Consider the following 21,700-nt stretch of genomic DNA (forward strand, 5'->3'; position numbering starts at 1 on the left):
ATATATATATAAACAAAAGAATATATAAAGAGAAAAATTAAGAAAAAAAAATATAAAGCCAAGTTCATTTTTCTTTCTTTCTTTCTTTCAACCTTTGGGAGTTGTGATGGGGGTAGACAGATGACGGGGGGTCGGTAAGAGGGTTGGAGGGGGAATTTTTTCATTTCTTTTCTTTTCTTTTCTTTTCTTTTCATTTCATTCTGTTGGGTTGTTGGTTCGAATGGTTGTCTCTTTGTCTCTTTCTTTTATGTACGGTTAAGGATACCCATCCATGAACCACGCTTCTCATTTCTATCAACAGGAGACACGGGGGTCTCGGCATCGGCAGAAGATACTCCTCCTCCTCCACGCAATGGCTTGGCGATACGTGTCAGTCCCATCACTAGTGAGTTCTGACCCTTTTGTGTTCGTGCCTGTTCAAGGCGTTCTCGGACAGTCTTGAGCTGGGCTTCGAACTTTTGGTTCTGGTTGATCAAATTTGCCTGAGCATTCTGCAAGAGTGTTTCCAGATTCTGGATACGCTCATTACGGGCAATCAACTTGCGCTCAGCCAAAGCCACCTCCTTCTTCAAGGATGCATTCTGCTCCACCAACTATAGAACCCCAAATTAAATAATTAATTAATTAATAAATATATATATATATATATATATACTTGCCTGCTTTTGCACATTGGTGAGTTGCTCGAGATTACGTTCCAAAAAGGCCATCTTCTTTTGCTGGGCCTTGTTGTTGCTTGCTCGGAGAACGCTGTGGTACTGCTCTCTGGTTTCGTCAAGCGACATCTCCAATTCAACCACACGCTCGCATCGGTTCTGGAGATCACGCATCAGAGCCTTCTTCATCACCTCAAAGTCGGCCAGCTGCTGGGCCATTGTCTTGCGCATACGTTCAAGATCCTTCTCACGCTCGCTGAGATCTGCGGTCGACTGACAGGGCTGGGCAGCCAGTGCAGCCTGGAGCTGGTCATTGGCCGTCTTGAGATCAGCCATGGCACTGCTAAGTTTCTGGTGATCCTGGCTCTTGCGGTCCAGCTCGCTCTTGAGATCCTCGATCTCCTTTTGCTGCATTTCCTTTTTGCTGGCATACTGTGATTCGAGTTTGCCCTTGAGGGTGCTGATGGTCTCGGCAATGTTGACATTCTTTTGCACCGCAGCCTCTTCCTCGGCAATCGTCTTGTCCAAGAGCTCCTCATACTCTTGCTCCAGAGTAGCAAATCTGGTCTCCAGATCGGTCTTTTTCTTTTCAATTCCAGTCTTCTCGTATGTCAGACTCTCGATTGTTTTGGCGTGTTGATCCATCAAGATCTTGGACTCGGCCAACTCACGGCGCAAGGACACAAGTTCCTCCATGCTAAGGTTACCATGGCTATCACCATCGAGTTTATCCAGAGCATCACGGATCTGTCTTTCCTTTTCATTGATCTCACCCTAAAGAAAAAATTCATAATCAATTAATCAATCGAGCAATCGATCAATCGATCAATTAATTTGTTAATTGATTAAGAAAGATGTATGTATGTATGTATATAAATATGTAAGAGTGAGATTAATAAATGTGAGGTGATACGATTGTTGCCACTAATAGAAGTTTGTCTTACGGAAGGATCAAAGCCAGACATCATCTGGGCCATTTTCTCGGCCTTCTTCTTTTCCTTCTCGCCATCGTTGGCTTCCTTGTGGGCAGTACGCATCTCTACAAGACTCTTCTTCAGCTCCTCGAGTTCAGAGATCAGCTCCTGGTTTGCTTCCTTGAGAGAGTCTACGGTGATTGCATTCTCCTTGCTTTCGTAGGAAATCTTCTGGAGCTGGACACGAAGGTCACTCAGCTCGGTTGTCATTTGCTGATTTTCTTTCGTGGCAGTTTGTTCCTGCTCCTTGTAATAAGTCGATTCTTCCCTCAGAGCCTCTAACAGTTTCTCACGATTGGCAAGTTCGGTTTCCTACAAAAAAACGTACATATATATATTATTATATTATTATTTTGGAGCAAGTATAATTTAAATATATATATATATTTACTCTTTCGGCAATCTGATCAGTAAGTTCATTCTCTCGTCGAAGGAATTCGTCTCTTTCGTCCTTCTCCAATACAACGGCCGGTGTAGCTGGACGGGAATCTTCTTGGACCGGACTCTTGAAGCCGGCGGCAGGCGGAAGGGCCTTGAAATCGCCCTTGGAAATCTTTTCCATCGTCACCCATCTGTCTTCAGGCACCACTCCACCTGTGCGCCACACATTGACTTCGCCTTCAAGAGCCTTGATATACGCCTGAAAAGTAACGGTGTCCGACTTGACTTTCTTGAGCAGCGCCTTGAGTTCGGCAGGCGACAGATCGGCATTGACCTTGGCCTTGTTCTTGATGGACTTGGCACGCATACCGAATCTTAAGGTGCCCAGAGTCTCTTGTTCGTTGTAGGACGAAGGCGAACAGTTGATGATAAGCGTCGTACGCGAGTTACCACCCAGAGATTCTTGAAGAATACGCGTCAGTTTCGAATCACGGTAGGGAACATGGCTTGACTATTACAAGTTCAATGATATTAAAGACATGAATTAATATATATATATATATATATATATAGGTAACAGAATAAATAAACAAATAAGCATGTGAATGAAAGGCAGAGAAAAAAAAAGAGTGACGGATCACAAAATATATAATGTATATAATATATAGTATGGAGTGGAAAGATTATCTATTATCTTTTCTTTACTTTACTTTTCTTTATTACCTTTCCATCTGTGAGAGCATTAATGACCATACCAAGGGCAGTCAATGACTTGTTGATCTTTTTGGCTTCTTCCAGAGTCTGACCAGAAGCACCTGTTTTACCAACCTATGAAAAGACAGAAACAAAGATTTGTAAGTACAAAAATAAATAAATGTATACATATTGTCTATAGACAAACTAAATACTAAATACTATATACTATACACCATACACCACACACAATACACAAACAGTGCATTATTAAGATTTTCTTTATTTGATTATTACCTTTTCTGAACCTGCCAGATCGACAAGATAAAGCTTGCCACTCTTTGCAGCACCAGTATCGAGGTTTTTTTGGGTGATTGTGATGACAAAAATGGAGTGGGATCGAGAACTCTCGGCATTCATGTCTAAAATCATATAGCGTTATTATTATATATATATATTGGCTAATAATGATAATGATAAAGTCTTACTTGTATAGGCAACCACACGGTTGTCGCCACCACGACGCATGACTTCATGGACTTCTTCTGTTGAACCAACATAGACTTCCAAAAGACCCTTTACATAAACACCCTTTGTCTTGTCTTCGTGGATAGGAAGGTTGTCATGGGTAGCTAAAAAAGAAACAAACAAACAAGGGATTTAAACATATGAGGAGATTTGTCATAACTATAAAACGTATTTTGTATAATTAGATACTTACGATCAAGTAAATCTCGAACCTTTTCCATATAAATTTCCATATAAGAAACCTTGACTGTGAATTCGAGGTTGCTTGGGGCAGCCATAATACTATCAAAGATTTGACAGACAATACGTGGGATAATACCCTTTGTACTTTCATTGTCGATACTTGCACCCTATACAGAATCATAAATAAAAAATGATAATAAAAAAGAGTTAATCAGATATACATTTCTGTGTGTGTGCGTGTTATTTTACTAGAGATTTTTATTCTAACCCCTCCCCTTTCCTCTTCCCCTCCCGCCCACCCCTCTCCTTCCTCTTTCTCCCCCTTATATATTATTATTTTTATTTTACTTCAAAATTATTATACATATATATTATATGTATGTGTATTAAGCAAGTGTATATGTGTATTTACCATCATTGTGAATGTTTTACCAGAACCTGTCTGGCCATAGGCAAACACTGTACCGTTGTAACCAGCAGTGACATCTTTTATATATATATAAAATATATGAATATATAAATATATTATATATTAAATTATATTATTTTATTTTATTTTATTTATATTTATATTATCTTTGTTATTATTACCGTCAACGATAGTTTTAATAGAGTAGTCAAATACATCTTTCTGGGGGGTGTTTGTACCAAACACTTTGTCAAAGGCAAAGGTTGGTGAAGATTCCTTGCCCTAGATGCCAATGTCAGTTTCATCTGGGAAGATGGGCTTTGTGTACATGGGGTTTGGTAGATAGGAATGTGTGTGTGGGTGTAGGAATGTAGAGAATAATGGTTGTGGGTGTGCATTTTTTTTTGCAAGATATTCAAGATATTCAAATATATCTATTAATAATAAGTGAAATGTACCTTGAGTTGAAGATGAGTACCCTCCTCGTCAATCTCGATGATGGGCACTCCTCCTTCTCTTATTTCGAGAGAATTTTGAGGCCTAAAACGGCAAACGACCTTAATATTGTTGCCGGACATGATGAGTAGAAAGAAGAAGTGTAAAGAAGTGAAGGATGACTAGAAATTTTTTTTTTAAAAAAAAAGACACTTTTTTTTTCTTTCTTTTTTTTTCTTTTCTTTTTTTTTATTTTATTTTATTTTATTTTATTTTTCCTTTCTCTCTCTCTCTCTCTCTCTCTCTCTCTCTCTTTATTTTATCTTAATTCACTATGCTTAACACAAAGACTGACAGATAGTATTGACTAACAGACTAACTGATAGGCGAATAGGTAGACAGAAGACAGGCAGATAGACACAAAAAATTTAAAAGAAACTGTAAAGAAAAGATATATATATATATATATTTATGTAGGTGTATATAAAATTATATTATATATTATCAAATAAATAAATAAATAAATAAATAAATAGTAATATGAATAATTGTGAACAGGACAAGAGTAGGACAAGTAAAATGGAAATATAAAGGGTCTTATTTTTTCTATATAATAATAATAATAATAATAATAATAATATATGAGCCAAAATCATAAGCAATTCTCAGTGATGTCACACATCTGACGCGAAACAAAAGAAGTAGTATAATGTAGTATATGAGAAAGGTAATCAAAGATATAGAGCAAGAGATACATATATTTGTTTGTTTGTGTAAAATGTATTAATAATGGTATTAACAGTACCATAAAAACACAATACACTGTAATGCAAGACAAGATCGAAGAGAGATAAAGATATATATATATATAAAATAAAGGGAAAAGGGTGGGGGCAGGTTAATTAACTAAAATTGAGCCTATGTTGTGAGTATTGGCCAGTATTGTACTTTTCCCACCCGTGGTCCTGTCATTTCTTATTTTTTACCTGTTGAATTTCATGACTGTAGCCAAAACAAGGTTGCCATAGTATAGTAACATGTACGACCATCTCTTGCGATTCCGGAACACATCTACTCTGTCAGTTCTTGTCCGCTTATCGGAAGTCCTCCGCTTCATCATCCATGATTACTATTATTTTATTTTATTTTATTTTATTTACAATACACACATACTGTATCTAATACTACCTGCTAATCGACTAATCATTAACAATTAATCATTAGCCATTATGCCATCAGCCATTAAGCATCACGATAAATCTGTGTGTAGATTTGAAACATATTAACAATCTCTATTATAAAATATATACATACACACACTATATATATATATATATATATACTTTCTTATATCCTATCTTGCTATATAGTCCTATACTGTACTGTACTGTACTGTACTGTGCTGTGCTGTGCTGTGCTGTGATATTCAATACTTAATTAATATATATATATATACATTTAATATTAATTCTTTTATCACTTATTTTTATTCAGTCAAAACGGAATTTGCACCCGGATCTTGGACCTGAGCGGGGGGTTCTGACGTGTTGACACAAATTAATTACATCTCCGAGAAAAAGAAAAAGAAAAGAAAAAAAAGCCTATATAATTTTTTTTACACACACACACACACTCTCTCTCTCTCTCTCTGTCTATATATATATATATAATCACATTTCTATTTGTAGAGCTAACCTACACAATCACCCTACCGCTTTTTTATATAAGTATTTTAAATAGATATAAAAAGAGTGTGATATTCACGCTTTATATATAAAGAAATATGGAACAATTAACAACGACTTTCTTTATTTATTTTTTGTTTTGTTTTGCTTGGTTGATATTTAAAAAGATTTATATATATATATCTAATTATTATTATATGATTACTATTTTTTCATTATTCACTCTGGTGGTGTACAGCATAAAAATCATAAATAATTCGCAAATCCGCATTTTTTGTTTTTTTTTTTTTTTTTTTTTTTTTTTAGTTAAAAACATATACATACGCACAGGCATACGCACAGGCTCACACGCACAAGCTCAAGCTCAAACGCATACACAAACGCGCACGCACATACATATACATATACATATAAAAACATCTTAAATATACAAATGAATATCAACACACGCTTAAAAGAATAAGCATATATATATGTGTGTGTGTGTGTTTCAATTAAAAATAAATAAATAAATATATATATGAATATATGAATATTACATGTATTTTGAAACATTTAATTTAATAGGCATAGCATATAACCTCTCTCTCTCTTTCTTAATACAAAATATAATATATATTTGTAGGTCACGTGAATCAAGGGGTAAGAGTCTATTCTGTTACAATTGAATATAAGCGTGGTTATCAACCTATTTCTATTTTACCTTGTTGCCTTATTCTAACCCCACCCTCCTCCTATTTTTTTTGGTTAGAAAAAAGGAAGAATCATATCAATTGACGCTTGTACCAATTATATACATATTTTTGCCTGTACAAACCTCAAGCTAGTTTCTTTATATATAATTTATAAATATATTATAAATTATAAATTATATGTATATGTATATGTATATGTATATGTACTTGTGTTTGTATATATAAAAAGTATATATATATATATAAAATACATAAATTACATACATTACATACATACATAGATATCTATCTATTTATCTATCTATATATATCTATATATATATATATATTATACATTATATACATTGTATACACTATCCTACTTATGAATCCTTACCGCTCACAGTCGAGCCCTCCCTTACCAGTCCTGACTGTTCCAAACAAGACACTTGCTCCACTTTCACCCTTGTCCAACCTGGCTGCCAAACGCTCAGCCTTCCACCTCACCTCACCAGTCTCTCCTTTAGCACGCTCTCCATCAATCGAACTCTCTTCAGATTCATTTTCTGCATTCTCAAACCAAACAACCATCAGACACTCAATCAGCTCAACTCTTTCCCGGAAAACAGATTCCACATTCTTTACCCCAACCCAAACCGCAGCCATCAAATCCCTCTGCTCACCCATTACTTCAGACGCGTCTCTCTGGTCTACCCTTCTAGACTTGAATAAATACCCAGCTACACATTCACCGTGAGTTGAATTCACACAATGATCTTACTATATACACATAACATAACATAACATAACATAAAGAAAGAAAGAAACAAATATATCCCTTTAATCTAATTATCTTTCACTCTCTCTCTCTTACTTTTATTATTATTATTATTATTAACGCTTGTATACCAAAAAAATAAAATAAAGACAAGACGCACACGATTTGGAAATGGCAACGGTTGGTCTTTCAATTGAACTAGGTAGGTACAATTACTGTCAATATCAATTGTACAATTAGACCATCAATGTATATATATATATATATATATAAAGACTAAAGCTAATCAGAAACACTGTAGCTGCCAACAACATCAGTACGCACAACTTTGATAGTCTGATTCTTCATCTATTGTCTCAACTCCATCGATGGCAAGACAGCAAGGCAGAGTATGTCAATATCCTAAAAAGGAAATATAACCACTTGCATGCCAAGTCAATTATGAACACAAGCTTTTTTCTTTTCTTTATATATATATATATATATATTTCTTTCGATTTTTATATTTATTTTTAGAATTGTACCCACTTCAGCCTACAATGCTCTGTTTTTGACACGCGTATTTGCCAAACATTTTGCAGGAAACCTGACAAATCAACAAGTGATTGAACAGTTTGAGGGTAAATAGCACAATTATCAATCAATCAGCCAATCAATTAGATAACAATATAATTTAACTTGTGGATCTCTTTATCTAGGTCGTCAACAAGCGCAAAAGAACAATGGTGGCTGGAGCCCAGGACACTCTAGTCAGGCATCATTAACCCTTGATGTGCAAAAGTTGGCTATTCATGCAGATGTAGAGACAGACAGTCGGCCAAAAGGAGAGCAGCTTTTGGGCAGCCTCTTGTCAATATTAATCAACACAGATCCAAAGTAAGTCAAGGTTGACAAGTATATGATCTATATCTATATCTATAGAAAGAGACCAACATTTTCTTCTTCTTTTTCTCATCTTTTAATAATAAAATGAAATATCTAATTATATGCTGTCAATAATTTTCTTAATCATTTTCTTGACCTCTTCTTTTTTTTCTCTCTAAAAAAAATCATCATCAGTGTCAGCTATTCAACCTATGAATTCTATACAGAAGTACTTAATATGCTTCTTGTCTTGTTTTCGACTCAATTGCATCGTGCTCGTCTATCTGAAGCCAATTACTTTTTGGATCTTTTGTCAGAGAAGTTTAGGTAAATTGTCATAAAAATCACTTGGTATTATTCTGGACTACATTAAACTAAACTAAACTGAAACAATATTATATATTTGTGCGTCTGTCCGTAAAGTAATCGATCGAGTACAATTGTTGCCAAACTACTTGAAAACTTTGTAGAACAAAGGTCTCCACCTGCTCAAACATCTAGTAAGAAGCAAAAACAGAAATTTTATATATTTAATTATTTGATTGATAACAAAAAAATATATACAAACAGGTGTTGTATACAGTGCATACAATTACTTTTTCTCAAGGTCAGGATCAGGTTCAGATGCGGATGCATTTCCGGTGGCAGATCGAAGCTTATTGTTGCTGTTGCTATTGGGAAACCAAGCAAAACACTATATTCCAGTCTCTAAAGAAGGACCGCCAATATGGTCAAGTGCATATCGTAATGCACTGTCTAGCCTAAGAGATCAGAATGGTGAGTTAATACGATGATAATATATTAAGCCTTACTTTGTTTCATTTTAACTGTTGTTGTTTTTATTATTAAAGCCAGGTATTCTGACCTAGAGAATGGAAATATAAAGGTCCATTTGATTTCATTTAAAGATCTATTTGAAATATTCTGTCGGTAAGTTTATAGACGATAGTACTAACAACAAATAAAGGGACTCATTGATTGACATGTACGCAAAAAAGGTCTTTGGGTGTAGAGGAGCGTATGCTATTATTCTATCTCATCTTGGTCGAAAATGAGTCATTTAGGGTCTATGTATTGTCCAGAACAGATCCAGAAACAATCGTAAGCTTAATATAGATATAGATATACATGTGCATACATTTATTACACTATACTATACTACAAATATATCAACTCACAACCTGGCCCTTTTTATTGCTATATTTTGTAATACATAGTATATTCCAATCCTAAAGATGATATATGAAGCAATCGAGGGCAAAACAAACTATTCTCAGGTCTATGTACTTTTGATCTTTCTGCTGATTTTTAGTCAAGACGATGTGAATAATGAAACAATCCAAAAAATCGTAAGTATCTCAAAATCATGCACACATGCACGCACATGTACACGCCATAATATTAATACAAACCAACGACTCAAATAATAACAATACAGTCTGTTGGTAATCTGGCATGGTTTACAGAACGTCCACTGTTAAAATCAATCTCCTTGGGTGGATTAGTATCCCTTGTATTGATCAGAACTCTTCAATTGAATTTGTCTCATCAAAAGGTAAAGAACCTTATTCAAGTACAAACTCATTTGTATAGTGCACATTAATTAACATGATTAAAATACAATCTTTTATATATATATTATACATATATCTATCATTTTTAGGATATATATTTTCACACGAATTGTCTTGCAATCTTGGCAAACATGTCCACATCCATGCTAGATATGCATGCCTATGTAGCCCAGCGGATTATCAGGTACACAAATCTTGGTTCACAACTTGCTTTTTCTTAAAAAAAACAAAGCAGCAAACTAAATATCGATTCCTTTTTTTTAATATATATATATACAGTCTATTTGAATTGATTTCTAAACGACATCAAAAGGTTGTAAATAAATCACAGGCGTCTGGAGAGGTAAGGAGAAAGAAAAAAAAAGAAAAAAGTATCTACAATAATAATAATAATTAGGGCGACTAAAGAACTAACTAGAAATAAAACATGTATGTCAATCAACAAACCGATATATCTATAGGCCTTACCTTACAATGACATTACAGTCTATGAAGACCTCTTGTCACTTGTTCTGGAGATCATAAACTCTGTCTTGACCCACCGGTTGAAACATAATACCCAGCTAGTATATGCTCTATTGTTGAAACGAGAAATCTTTGTGCCCTTCAGACTTCATGCACGACTCTCTGAACCGATCAACAACATCGAGCATGTGATCAATTATTTCCATGCTCGAGTTGAAGAAGCTAACCTCAAAGCACCATCATCTGTTGAGGTTCTCGATTTGATTGCCCAATCGGCACGTACATGGTCTCCCAATCGATTAACAGTAAGCCAACCCAGATCAGCAATTGACTAAATCGATAGATTTACTGATACCTAAAGCTATAATAGGTGCTGCCTGACCTGAAGTTTCAATATGAAGAAGAACAAGATGCACACGAATTCTTTGTTCCCTATGTCTGGGCACTTATCCACCGACGGACATTTATTTATTGGAGTGAAGAAAAAGCACATATATTGGATGAGTATAGACAACTAAACGATCCTTCAGACGATCCGGATTTATCAACCGAAAGAGCAGAACGGTAAAATAAGGAAATAAAGAAATAAAACGCAAATAAACATACACACACTATAGGGATCGGAACCGGTCCGTTTAAAATATAAAGAGAGGGGGGAAAAGGCCTTTTTGTATATAGATGTGTGTTTACTGTAAAGAACAAATTTGCAAATGCAGGCTCACATGAGTTAAGAATACAACAGCATGTACAACGTGAATATAAGAAATGTTGTGTCAGTATGCGAGTGTCTGTATAGGTGATACACTTATACCACAAAGATCTTTTATTTCATTAAACAAGATCAGGGCAAATCATCTAAAGCATCATACATATTCTTCAAATCTTCACTACCTTCCCTGTCTTTATATTCTTTATCGTCTTCATCACCCCATATAATTTTGTAGTTGCTTACATCTCCAAACTTCAATTCAAGATACCCTCTAAAGAGGCTGTGTTTCCAATATGGTGAAGTTTCATCCAATGAACCGCTGATCCGCATTTGACCTAAAAGGCGCTTGGTCTCAAAGTCTTTAAAGTATGTCTCAATATACTCAATAGCTTCTTTCTGTTCACTGGTCACTTGTTTTGTCTCTGGATACCATCCATCTTGGTGATCTTGGGATATATAAAACCAACTGGACTCCGAAATACTTTTGTTTTTTGTTATTTAGTCGTTTGGAGCCAATATACCGTGAAACCTTTATATAGTTAATGCCCGAATATAGCTATGCATCCTGACCAGCGAGTTCCCAAACTGTTAGGTCTTGAATATATAGAACCTTTAGGTAAAAAGATGACATGTCGGTGTAGAGGCTTCTGGATCTTTGTGCAATCTGTCAACGAACCTGCACAGTACTCAAGACTAGATGACCCAGTAATGGGCATTGAGTAGAAAGATAGTCGAGTGCATCGACACTGATCGTTCCACTATTGGTATCAACCCTCTTTAGTTTGTGTTCATTGGTAAATTTCATCGGATCTGAAGCAAGATACAGCCCACCGGTTAGTAGAGTAAGGTTCTTTAAAGATCCACAGCCATACAACAGGGTGTCGACTGCCAGATAAACATCACAATGCTTTAGATCAATCGAGACCAGATTGGGGCAGATACTAAACACGGTGGTTAGATCGTTCAACCCAAGGGAGACCCCTTTACCTTCAAAGTGGCATTTGACGGTTTCGGCTGTGGCCATGGACATATCGAGCAACAGGTTCAAGCGCTGCTCAAAGGTCGGTTGAGTAATATATTTTTTGGCAGTATACTGTATATTCTTGACTGGTGCCTTCACCTTCCATAACGAGGATTTAAGGAGGTCTACCCTAATGATACGACAGACGTCTGGTCTTATTAGTTGGTTACGACAGTTAGTGTCGGAAACCCTTGAAATTTGTACCTTGCCATCCATCAAACTGTCTTTTTTGGAAATACAGGTCTTATTATCGCTCCAGACCGATAAAGTCATATCGAATACTTGCGAATATTTTGCTGCAAAGTAAAACATCCAGATTTCACCGTTATCGGTCGCCGTGCAATTGAAAGATGTTATTTTTGGGGCTGTGCCTACTTGACAGACGGTAGAAAGATTTTGGGGTATTTTATCCAAGCTTACATGGGTGCTCAGAGAATTGAGATAGGGTAAGATGGTATGGCGCCTTTCAAAGTCTTGGATGCCGAAAACCATGGATTTTCTTACGAAATCACCGATGGTCAAGTGTGTTAGATTCGGTAGACAGGATAGGATATCAAAGTGGAATTGTTTTAGGTCATTATGAGAAGGCTCGAGAAAATACATCTTTAGTTTTTTTGAGCGCTTTTCAGTTGTTCCAGTCGGCCTTTTTATTTGCGTCCTTTGTGATTAGTCTCCAGATACTGAGGCTGGTTATATTTGGGAAGCATTTCTGAAGATTTGCCAGATGTTTGTCTGTAACGATATCGTCTGTAGCGACTCGCAATGAATTTACAATATGACCCCACTGTAGATAGTTCTCCTCACAGGAGTCATAAAAGACGTGAATTTTGGCTACGATATTGATATTGATTGGGCTCCACAGTAACTGGGCGAAAATGGTATTCCGTTTCTTGCAAACAGTATTACAGCGACTTTGTTCATTTACAGACAGGTAACTTGCGACATGAGCGAGTACTTCATGCGGGAGTTGAGTTGCGGTCATTAATACTAAACAAAAATCAGATAAAGAAGCATGATAATTATATTTTTCTTCATCATTACTATTTGTACAAATACAGCTTTGATATATATATATATATATTTATAGAAATTATGTACGGAAATTTAACAATTAATGTCTGGTGTACACAAAGCTTTGTAAGACACACCAAAGGATTACAATGGCTGAGCAAAAATACAAAGCAAAAAAAAAGGCGCGTATTCGAACGGGTATGGAATGACAAATGAAGCCTTATCTCACTTACTAAAAAAGAAATTGTCCTCATCTAACATCAATTTATAAAGAGGAGAAAAAAGCATATATTTTCTGCTGTCTGTTTGAACTTTGGCTATATTAATTCACTTGTCTTGTGTTAGAAAGCCTTACAAGCTATGGATATGATGACACAATAAGAAATTGATATAAATATTCATTTTCACTTGCTTTCCTTTCTTTTCTTCATAAATAGCCTTACATATTTCTTTAAGATACTCAATATTAAGACAGGCTTTAATATACTGTTATCATTATTATCATTTCATGTTTTTTGCGAACTTTGAGCGATCACCCAAAAAGTGGCTTTTATTTGCTTTATGATTCGAGCCAGAAACTTTGCGAATGCTTGTTTAGTATACGCGATGTCGTGGGTTTCTCGGCTCTCCACACATCCACTCTATTTCCTCTGTTTTCTTTTCTAAGTCGCTTGACCACCAAGTGTTCCGGTACAACTCTAGTCAAATACCAATTCTACGATATCAACCATTGATGACTTTAGCTGTCTTTATTCTTTAATTGTTATTCTTTCTTGACATCTCAAAATTGTTAAAAATAATTAGCCTGACCATTAGCCTGACATACTATTCTTCTAACCAAATTATTGGCTCATTACTTTTATCTTTGCTGTATTTCGTTATAGTTTATATTCAAATTAGTTTCATCGTTTCCCTATACTAAAATTGTTAAAGACACCATCTTATTTGTTTTTCCTAAACATCATACCTTTCGTCACTGGTGTCCCTTGGTACTTTCTGATATAAACTTAAATTGCACCTTTTTTTTTATAATACACAGTTTTTATATGTAAAGTTGAAAACAATAAGGCTTTATGGGATATTAATTTTTTTGAAAAAAAAAAATTCTTTTGAATAATATCAAGGGCGCTGATGGAGTGCTCTATCCTTTAGAGAGGTGATGAGGTGCTTTAGGATAAGCAAAAGGATTTAAATAATTACTATTTCCAATTATCTCTTTGCAGTTATATACTTTGTACTTTTCCAGTTTCTCGAAACTGATTACCAACAATATATTCAAGAGAATCATGGTTTTTACTGAAATTTTAGTACACAGGTAATATTTTTTTTTAAAAAAATTGTGATGCTATGAAACTTACCTGACCAAGGCTCTGATACAATCAGGATTCACGTAAAGGGTGCCATAGGCTGTCAAAGCTGTCCATGCTGGTTATATTGGTTGGTCCAAAATAAACCAAAGTTTATGAGTTTAAGTAGCAGCAGCAATAAATAAATAAAAGGTAGAAAATTTACTTTTGTTCAAACCTGTTTAATGTATGTATATAACCTTAAAGCCTTATTCGTCGTTCTTAATGTGATGCTTACTTGGAAGCCTTAAATAATGAACCAATATTATTGGCCGGTGAATAATAATAAAACAAACGTACTGTTTTGATTGTCTACTCCTAATCATATATATTTGCCTGCTATATTACTTATTTTTTTTTTCTAATCCAGGCTTACTCGAAGCCATTCCCCCTTAAATTGTAGGTTTTTCTTTTTCTGTATTCTTTTACTTATATATATATATACTTTAATTATTATTTAAGCTCTCATCGGGTAACCTATATGCCACAATACGCAAGACTTTGAAAAAACCGCAATAAAATAAAATAAAATAAAATATTTTCATCTTTCTACTCCTAAGTTGCATATTATATATTGCTGTAAAATTTCGCTTTTTAAGAAGAATAAATAAATAAAAACTGATATATTTTTCCAGTGCATGCAGAAGTTGCGAGTGGTATAAAATGAAATTTAAAAAAGGATTGCAAATGTGTATAAGGGATCTATGTGTATGTGCTCTTCTAATGTCATAATATCATATAGTGTCCAAGAAATATGATTTATGATGTTGCAAAACTCATGTTTTATTATAAAATCACTGGCAACCAGTGTTGGTTGATTTATTCTTCTACTATCCGATTGAATAAACCTTATTTCTTCGCTTATGACTCCGGTTGCATTAGTCTCACAATCACTTTAAATAATATATATAATATATATAATGAAGTAACAAAATAATATAAAGAAAAAACTCAAATATACAGCCAATATTCTCGTGCTCCCAGATGAATACACAGGTTTTGATTAATAAATAAGCACAAAGAAAATACTTGTAATATGAATAACAATAGCAATAGCGATAGCAATAGCTATACATTTAAATTAGTTGGATTTTTAAAATGAAATATATATACAAAAGTAACTATATCTAAATTTAGGGCTATGTGAATTACATATTTTTCTCTCTCTCTTGTTTTCTTTTGTGGGGTAAAATAATTAAAGGGAATAAAGAGAAGCGGGAGGAGAAAGGTACCTAAAGAATATGCCCACCGAGACCATTTTTATTGAATCTGCCAATGACAAGGTGCTCATTGAGACAAAACAAAGCTACAATGGAATTCCTTGTACAGAAGCCCCAACTGCCATCCTTGCTCATCCTTATGGTCCATTAGGTCAGAAAGATTGACACAATTAGGAATGCCCTTTGTTTGGGTTGTAGATTACTAAAGTTTATCATTCCAAACCAATAATAACAATAACAATAACAATAACAATAACAACAACAAATTATAACTGTACAGGAGGCCATATGAATAACAATGTCGTATCTTCACTACACCGGTACTTTGTATCCCAAGGCTATGTTGTGATAAGAATTAATTTTAGGCAAGTAGCTTATATCATATATTGCTTATATTCAAAACAGTATATACATACATAAATATCTTAATACCATAAAATAGAGGATGTGGCGAATCCAAAGGAAGAACCAGTTGGACTGGAATGGCTGAACGAGGCGATTATCAGGCGGTGATCGACCATGTCCTTCACAGCCCTGATTATGCAAGCAAATATCCAAAACCATCAAGATTGATGATATGTGTAAGGATATATTGAATATCAAATATTGAATGCTATATTATATACATATATTTTGATAGTCTTTTTTCTTATATTTATTTATTTATTGAAACTAAAAAGGTATAAATATATTTATGTATATGGATATCTATAGGGATATTCGTATGGTAGTATGATTGCTTCTTCTATAGAAGCCCCTTGTTCCCTTCCGTGTTTCTATTTGTTGATAAGCTATCCTCTGTCAGTTACATGGGCACTTGCACTATTCAAAGCTTCCTTTTTCCGATCACAGATTACAAAACTGCTAGACCACTATCGAAACCAGGAAGATGCAGAAGGAGGTGTTCTTATAATCTATGGTGACAGAGACCAATTCACGTCTAGTAAATCCTATGAAAGATGGTTAGAGAACCAGATTGGTGGCCACGTGAAGGCCGAGGTTGTGAAGGGTGCCGACCATCTGTGGTTTGATTATGAGCAATTATTGGTTACAATGGTGAACAAATGGTTAAATGGAAAATAGTAATATATGTATATGTATATATATATATATAATGTATTTATATGAATTGACTTTGTGCTTAATTACTTTCAATCCTATGTGTTGCAAACTATACACCAACTTTTATTTTTAATATATAAACAAAGGGGAGGGAAGGAAGGGGGTGGGCGCGCGCCTGTCTAGATGCCCTACACTGTGCTTATAATGAACGTATGATATGTAGTCTTTAGGAAAAATTGGTTGCCGATCCGGTTGATAACAAAACTAGCTGTCTAAAGATGCTAATATAAAATATACGCGTAGCACACACTCATACGATACTTCTTTGCGAGGACAAAACAGATTGGCTGCTAAACCACCCGTATTTATAAACCAACCAAACCTATCCAAACGTGTTAATAAGATCCCCGCCACAGCCATGACCACCCTGTTTCTGCTGCTTGTCACGTTGTTTGTCTTTCGCTTCCTCAAGCGGAGAGAGAATACCCAAAAGCCGTAACACATCCAATGCTCACATTGACAATGTCGCCTTAAAGTCCACTGTCCTTTCCTTTCCTATAATTTTATTTTATTTTATTATCTTTTTCTTTTTCTCTCTCTCTTGTCTTTCTTTTTGCTATAAATATATACACACACACATACATATATATATATATCTACTCTTTGTTTTTTTTTTTGCTTTATTACTCTCATTACCGTCATTATTATTCTTACCATATCCTCATGAACGTACTTGACCAACAAAAAGATATTGGTGCACTCCTTGAAGTGTGCCAAACCCAATGGGAGACATTGCAATCACACGGAAAATATGCTGTCGATGAGTCCATTCGTCAATGTAGCCGAGATTTACACGAAGGAATCAAACTCCTAGTCAATCTACAAGACGAATTAGACGAGGTTGGTCAGGAGGAGGTGGATTCAGCTTGGCTAGGTCGATACTCATTTACTATGGAAGAAGTTCAGAAGAGATTACAAAGTGCAATGGGTGAGACATTAATACAAAGAAAAATAAAGATAAAACGAAAAAAAAGTCAGTAACAAACCTGTCCCCAATCTTTACCAATTCAATCGCAGATATGGCCACGACAGCAAGCTCCACGCCTGGTCTTACCAAACATCTGAAACAACCACATGGTCAGCCCACCAAAGATACTGTTATTGAAGAACAAACATGTTATGTAAAGGCAGTTCCAATGGTAACCCAGTCTGCACCGCTAAAGTTACCAGGACAACTATCCAGCTCACTCCGGTCGACATCCTCATCGAGTCAAAATACATGCTTGTTGAACAGCAGTATATCCGAAGAGGACGAAGACGAAGACGAGGATGACGATTACAATGACGAAGACTCTTACACACAAGATACCCCCAAAAATAGTCAAGAGGCTCTTGTTCCAGCACCAAGGTTCACAATTTCATCTCCAGAGAAGCAATTCGTCGGATACCCATTTCTAAATCGAGTTTCCGAGCCGGTTCTGGAGGACATGGACCAAGAGATTAATAATTATGGCTCGAGTCCACTAGAATCCAAGCAATTTGACAACGACTATCAGCAATATTCTTCTGCCATTTCACTTCCCAAAATCCCAAAATCCAATAGCAGTGTGAGTATGTATTCTCTTCCGCCGAGATTTATAGATTCGCCTGCCCGCCAAGAAAATTACAACATTCAACCGCCGGTTTTTCCTACGGCCTCTGAAAGCACCGAGAGATCATTTGGCAGACGGTCCCTGACGGTAAATCTTCAATTTATATTTTGAGTAACCAGAGCAGCCAGAAAGAGGTTATCTGGCAGATGGAATTTGTATGCACATAATACAGAAGTATTAAGTATATTGGTTGGCTTTTTTTCTCTATTATTTATTTCATTTATTTAGATTGAAGAATTTCCTGAATTAAAGGTCGATACCGAGCGACGATCTAAACTGCTGATTCCTCTGCTCAAATCAAAGAACTCCTCAAGATCTACTCCGTTGCCAGGTGCTCCTGCTCGTATAAACTTTTACAAAAATGATGAAAATAGTGATAGTAAAGACAATGAAATCTTTGCTTCTGATGCAATCGTCAACCATCCTCTCCGGATAGGTATCGGGTGAGTTAATTGTTCATTTATCCAGTTATATATTAACATCATCAGCTGTTAAGAAAAAACAACAATAAAAATAAAAGAAGCATATATATATTTAAAGTTGGTTTAAACTTGTGATCTAATACATAAAAAAATTGATAGTTATGGAAGCTACATTTGCTACAGCTGTACCGTTCTGAGCAACAAGGTAAACATAATACTTTCTTGGCTTATTCTCCGCGTTTCATTCTTTACTCACAAAATAGAATTCCACACTTTTATGTTTGTATATATTTGTATACACCTATAGGGAGCATCCATCATTGTGCGAAAACGGTACTCTGATTTTGTTGATCTTAGAGAAGAACTTATCAAAAAATACCCAAAAATGAAGAAGAACATACCAAAATTACCTCCAAAAAAGGTTGTTGGTAAGTCTATTGATTAATTAATTGATTATTCAATTGGTGGGGGGTTTATTCGTAAATAACTAACTGAAAGGCGTATTCCAACCAAACAGGAAATTTCACTCCAGTATTTGTGGAGCATCGAAGACGTGACCTTGAGTACTTTTTCAAATATGTTGTATTACATCCAAGCTTAGGCAATAGTTCTATTGTAAAGCATTGGATCGCTCCCTAAATGTCCTTAATATCTTTCTTTTATTAATCTTTAGTTTTTGTTATATTTTATTTGCGTTTTTTTTTATTTATTTTTTTTCTTAAAAAAATATCCCATCATATACTTTATTACTACTTTATGTATATATATATATATATTTATTTAGAATAAATTCTTTAAAGAGAACCATTGGTTTATATGTATTGTTATCATATATAGTATGTATATACAGAAAGAATATAATACATTATAAATACGCACAGATTTCTGTACATATTCATTTGTCCATTCACTCGAAGCTGTCTGCCCTACAATCGTTGACCGCTAGTCTCACGTGACCAAAAATCCAAACAGTCAACTAGCTAAAAAGGAGGATAGTATTTTCTTTCATCATTGACACCATGGCCTCGATGATGGATCTAGATTCGTCTCTTGACGATATTATCAAGCACAAAAAGGGAGGGAGAGGAGACTATAAGAAAAACACCCCCAAAACAAACAAACATCCTCAACAAGGTACCCCTCAGACTGCTAGACGTGCTGGTGTGCGAACCAAGGTCCCGATCAACACCAAGAAGAGCATATTTAAGCCCACCCAACGTGCACCCGCAAAAGTGGTAAGAATTACCTACAAAAAACAAAACAAAAAAACACGTAGATTTCTAGTGATTAAGATTCACTCTAAATAGACACCTAGCAAGCCACTCTTCACATCGAAATCCTTTACCACGACAGCACCCAAGATTGACCCTTCTGCTATCGTCATCACCAAATCCGTTGCTACCATACCTATCTCTGGTTCGCCCACACGTACACCAGGCCGTTTCCAAGGTCGGTTAGGTAAACAGCCTTCTCAAGGACGCCAACAGCAGCAGCAAAAGCAACAGCAACAGCAACAGCAACAGCAACGTGAGCCAGATGTCGATATTCGTCAGCGAGCACCTCCATCACCACCACCTGTTGTGGAGCGAAGGCCTTTGTACCAGCCAAGATCTGAGGATAGAAACTTTTCCATCAGAGGTTTGTCGCATGCCAACACCCCATCCTCGGGTATGTCAATCCGAGGCGAGTCTGGTCCTTCCATAGTATTAATCAGTAACCTTGACCCTGAGGCCAATACTGAGGACGTGAGAGTAAGTAAAATTTTATTTTTATATATATACATATCACTTGTTTGGGACTATTGTATACATATAATGGAATATTGGTTATATTGGTTATATTTTCGCTAAATTTGACGATTACTTAATGTACTTGTGTATCTATTTTAGACTGCTTGTTTGCAGTTTGGCCCAGTTCTTCGCTGTGAGGTCCTGACCGATCGTATGGGTCGCTCTTTTGGAGAAGCCGAGGTGGAATATTCAACAAAGACTGCGGCACTAGACTGCATTGCACAGATGGACAACGAAGTAGCAGATGGTAAAAAAAAAAGACTACTTTTCTTTTCCTTCGAATGATACGGGAGGATATTGGTTCAGTAGTATTAAGCAAGGTTTCTATGTGTAATTTTTTTAGGGCGTGTGTTGCGTGTTATCTTGAGAAACAAACAAGCTGGAACACCCGCTCCTGTTCAGTCTACATTTGCTGCCCAGACTGTCCGGTCAACTATTGCACCTACTCGTTCTGGATACACCTCTGCCCCGTAAGTAGACTATTCTTATTTTATTTTAGTGATAATGTAGTATTTGCTTTATTATACGATAAATACTAATGTATAATATGTTGTTGCTGTGATATAAGATCTTCGGGAAAATTGTATTCTGACCAAATGATCCCCACTGGCCCTGCATCAAATGCCGCACCAAACTATGCTCGTTACCCTGCGCGTCGTTACTAAGAAGAAGAGCTCGCATTTTCTCTTTCTCTTTCTTTTTTTTTCTTTCGTTTTAACTGGATTATTAAACAATACCAGATCCAAGGTGTGTTTCATTTGTAAGAGAAAATAATAAAATAAAATATAATATAATAAGTAAAAACAGCAGCAACCATAAATAAGCATTTTTTTTAAAAAATAAATAAATAAATCAATAAATCAATCAATCAACCAGTATATATATATATAGCAAGCAAGACTTTTGTTGCCTGTTTTGCCTATTAGAAATTCATGAAACATTTAATACACTTCTTTCAATAAAGAAAATACTATTGGATCGACGAGTACAATTCTATACATATTTAGGCTATAAGAAAAGAATAATACAGACCAAACACAGTAGACATCATTTTTATTCATATATTTCATGAAATCCTCAACTGCATCTTTCATATGTGACTCCTTTTTTTAAGGTTTTACCATACTGGTGATATCTAACATCCTAAACTGGCTTTTCTTAAGAAAGA

At 35.4% G+C, this 21,700-nt stretch overlaps 7 protein-coding genes across 7 annotated transcripts; 4 read left to right on the forward strand and 3 right to left on the reverse strand.

Moving 5' to 3' along the window:
- The first annotated feature begins 7,010 nt into the window (after nt 1–7,010).
- PHYBLDRAFT_78144 (hypothetical protein) lies at nt 7,011–10,903 on the forward strand. Its single transcript, XM_018443335.1, has 16 exons — nt 7,011–7,371; nt 7,546–7,598; nt 7,698–7,785; nt 7,913–8,016; nt 8,095–8,272; nt 8,456–8,587; nt 8,684–8,760; nt 8,831–9,037; nt 9,112–9,190; nt 9,259–9,361; nt 9,478–9,609; nt 9,699–9,815; nt 9,924–10,018; nt 10,114–10,177; nt 10,296–10,604; nt 10,670–10,903. The coding sequence occupies exons 2-16, from the start codon at nt 7,568–7,570 to the stop codon at nt 10,865–10,867; spliced, it is 1,914 nt and encodes a 637-aa protein (XP_018290339.1). The 5' UTR covers nt 7,011–7,371; nt 7,546–7,567; the 3' UTR covers nt 10,868–10,903.
- A 237-nt stretch (nt 10,904–11,140) lies between these two features.
- On the reverse strand, nt 11,141–12,632 carry PHYBLDRAFT_146503 (hypothetical protein; the record flags this gene model as incomplete). Its single annotated transcript, XM_018431661.1, has 3 exons — nt 11,141–11,454; nt 11,579–11,618; nt 11,685–12,632. 3 exons carry the CDS (start codon nt 12,630–12,632, stop codon nt 11,141–11,143), a joined length of 1,302 nt encoding a protein of 433 aa, XP_018290340.1.
- A 22-nt stretch (nt 12,633–12,654) lies between these two features.
- PHYBLDRAFT_146504 (hypothetical protein) lies at nt 12,655–13,011 on the reverse strand (the record flags this gene model as incomplete). The annotated part of the gene is made up of 1 exon (XM_018431662.1): nt 12,655–13,011. The coding sequence occupies one exon, from the start codon at nt 13,009–13,011 to the stop codon at nt 12,655–12,657; it is 357 nt and encodes a 118-aa protein (XP_018290341.1).
- A 588-nt stretch (nt 13,012–13,599) lies between these two features.
- On the reverse strand, nt 13,600–14,712 carry PHYBLDRAFT_65652 (hypothetical protein; the record flags this gene model as incomplete). Its single annotated transcript, XM_018441503.1, has 4 exons — nt 13,600–13,755; nt 14,279–14,336; nt 14,399–14,465; nt 14,625–14,712. The coding sequence occupies 4 exons, from the start codon at nt 14,710–14,712 to the stop codon at nt 13,600–13,602; spliced, it is 369 nt and encodes a 122-aa protein (XP_018290342.1).
- A 915-nt stretch (nt 14,713–15,627) lies between these two features.
- Nucleotides 15,628–16,689, forward strand: PHYBLDRAFT_169442 (hypothetical protein; the record flags this gene model as incomplete). The annotated part of the gene is made up of 4 exons (XM_018436073.1): nt 15,628–15,757; nt 15,887–15,926; nt 16,049–16,187; nt 16,321–16,689. 4 exons carry the CDS (start codon nt 15,628–15,630, stop codon nt 16,687–16,689), a joined length of 678 nt encoding a protein of 225 aa, XP_018290343.1.
- A 598-nt stretch (nt 16,690–17,287) lies between these two features.
- PHYBLDRAFT_187343 (hypothetical protein) lies at nt 17,288–19,555 on the forward strand. Its single transcript, XM_018439368.1, has 6 exons — nt 17,288–17,656; nt 17,686–18,407; nt 18,549–18,763; nt 18,902–18,947; nt 19,050–19,170; nt 19,260–19,555. Exons 1-6 carry the CDS (start codon nt 17,392–17,394, stop codon nt 19,379–19,381), a joined length of 1,491 nt encoding a protein of 496 aa, XP_018290344.1. The 5' UTR covers nt 17,288–17,391; the 3' UTR covers nt 19,382–19,555.
- Nucleotides 19,556–19,740: 185 nt separating this feature from the next.
- On the forward strand, nt 19,741–21,400 carry PHYBLDRAFT_187344 (hypothetical protein). The gene is made up of 5 exons (XM_018439369.1): nt 19,741–19,977; nt 20,050–20,493; nt 20,632–20,779; nt 20,876–21,002; nt 21,101–21,400. Exons 1-5 carry the CDS (start codon nt 19,762–19,764, stop codon nt 21,195–21,197), a joined length of 1,032 nt encoding a protein of 343 aa, XP_018290345.1. The 5' UTR covers nt 19,741–19,761; the 3' UTR covers nt 21,198–21,400.
- Nucleotides 21,401–21,700: the final 300 nt, after the last annotated feature.

The sequence above is a fragment of the Phycomyces blakesleeanus genome (assembly GCF_001638985.1).
Source record: "Phycomyces blakesleeanus NRRL 1555(-) unplaced genomic scaffold PHYBLscaffold_13, whole genome shotgun sequence".
Taxonomy (NCBI): domain Eukaryota; kingdom Fungi; phylum Mucoromycota; class Mucoromycetes; order Mucorales; family Phycomycetaceae; genus Phycomyces; species Phycomyces blakesleeanus.

Bases quoted from the DNA above. Each gene is read 5' to 3' on its own strand.
- PHYBLDRAFT_78144 (XM_018443335.1), top strand. From the start codon at position 7,568: ATGGCAACGGTTGGTCTTTCAATTGAACTAG. The intron at 9,191-9,258 runs GTAAGTTTATAG...TACGCAAAAAAG, and splicing joins CTATTTGAAATATTCTGTCG to GTCTTTGGGTGTAGAGGAGC. The intron at 10,019-10,113 runs GTACACAAATCT...ATATATATACAG, and splicing joins GTAGCCCAGCGGATTATCAG to TCTATTTGAATTGATTTCTA.
- PHYBLDRAFT_187343 (XM_018439368.1), top strand. From the start codon at position 17,392: ATGAACGTACTTGACCAACAAAAAGATATTGGTGCACTCCTTGAAGTG. The intron at 17,657-17,685 runs GTGAGACATTAA...AGAAAAATAAAG, and splicing joins GAGATTACAAAGTGCAATGG to ATAAAACGAAAAAAAAGTCA. The intron at 18,764-18,901 runs GTGAGTTAATTG...AAAAATTGATAG, and splicing joins CCTCTCCGGATAGGTATCGG to TTATGGAAGCTACATTTGCT.
- PHYBLDRAFT_187344 (XM_018439369.1), top strand. From the start codon at position 19,762: ATGGCCTCGATGATGGATCTAGATTCGTCTCTTGACGATATTATCAAG. The intron at 20,780-20,875 runs GTAAAAAAAAAA...TAATTTTTTTAG, and splicing joins GGACAACGAAGTAGCAGATG to GGCGTGTGTTGCGTGTTATC. The intron at 21,003-21,100 runs GTAAGTAGACTA...CTGTGATATAAG, and splicing joins TCTGGATACACCTCTGCCCC to ATCTTCGGGAAAATTGTATT.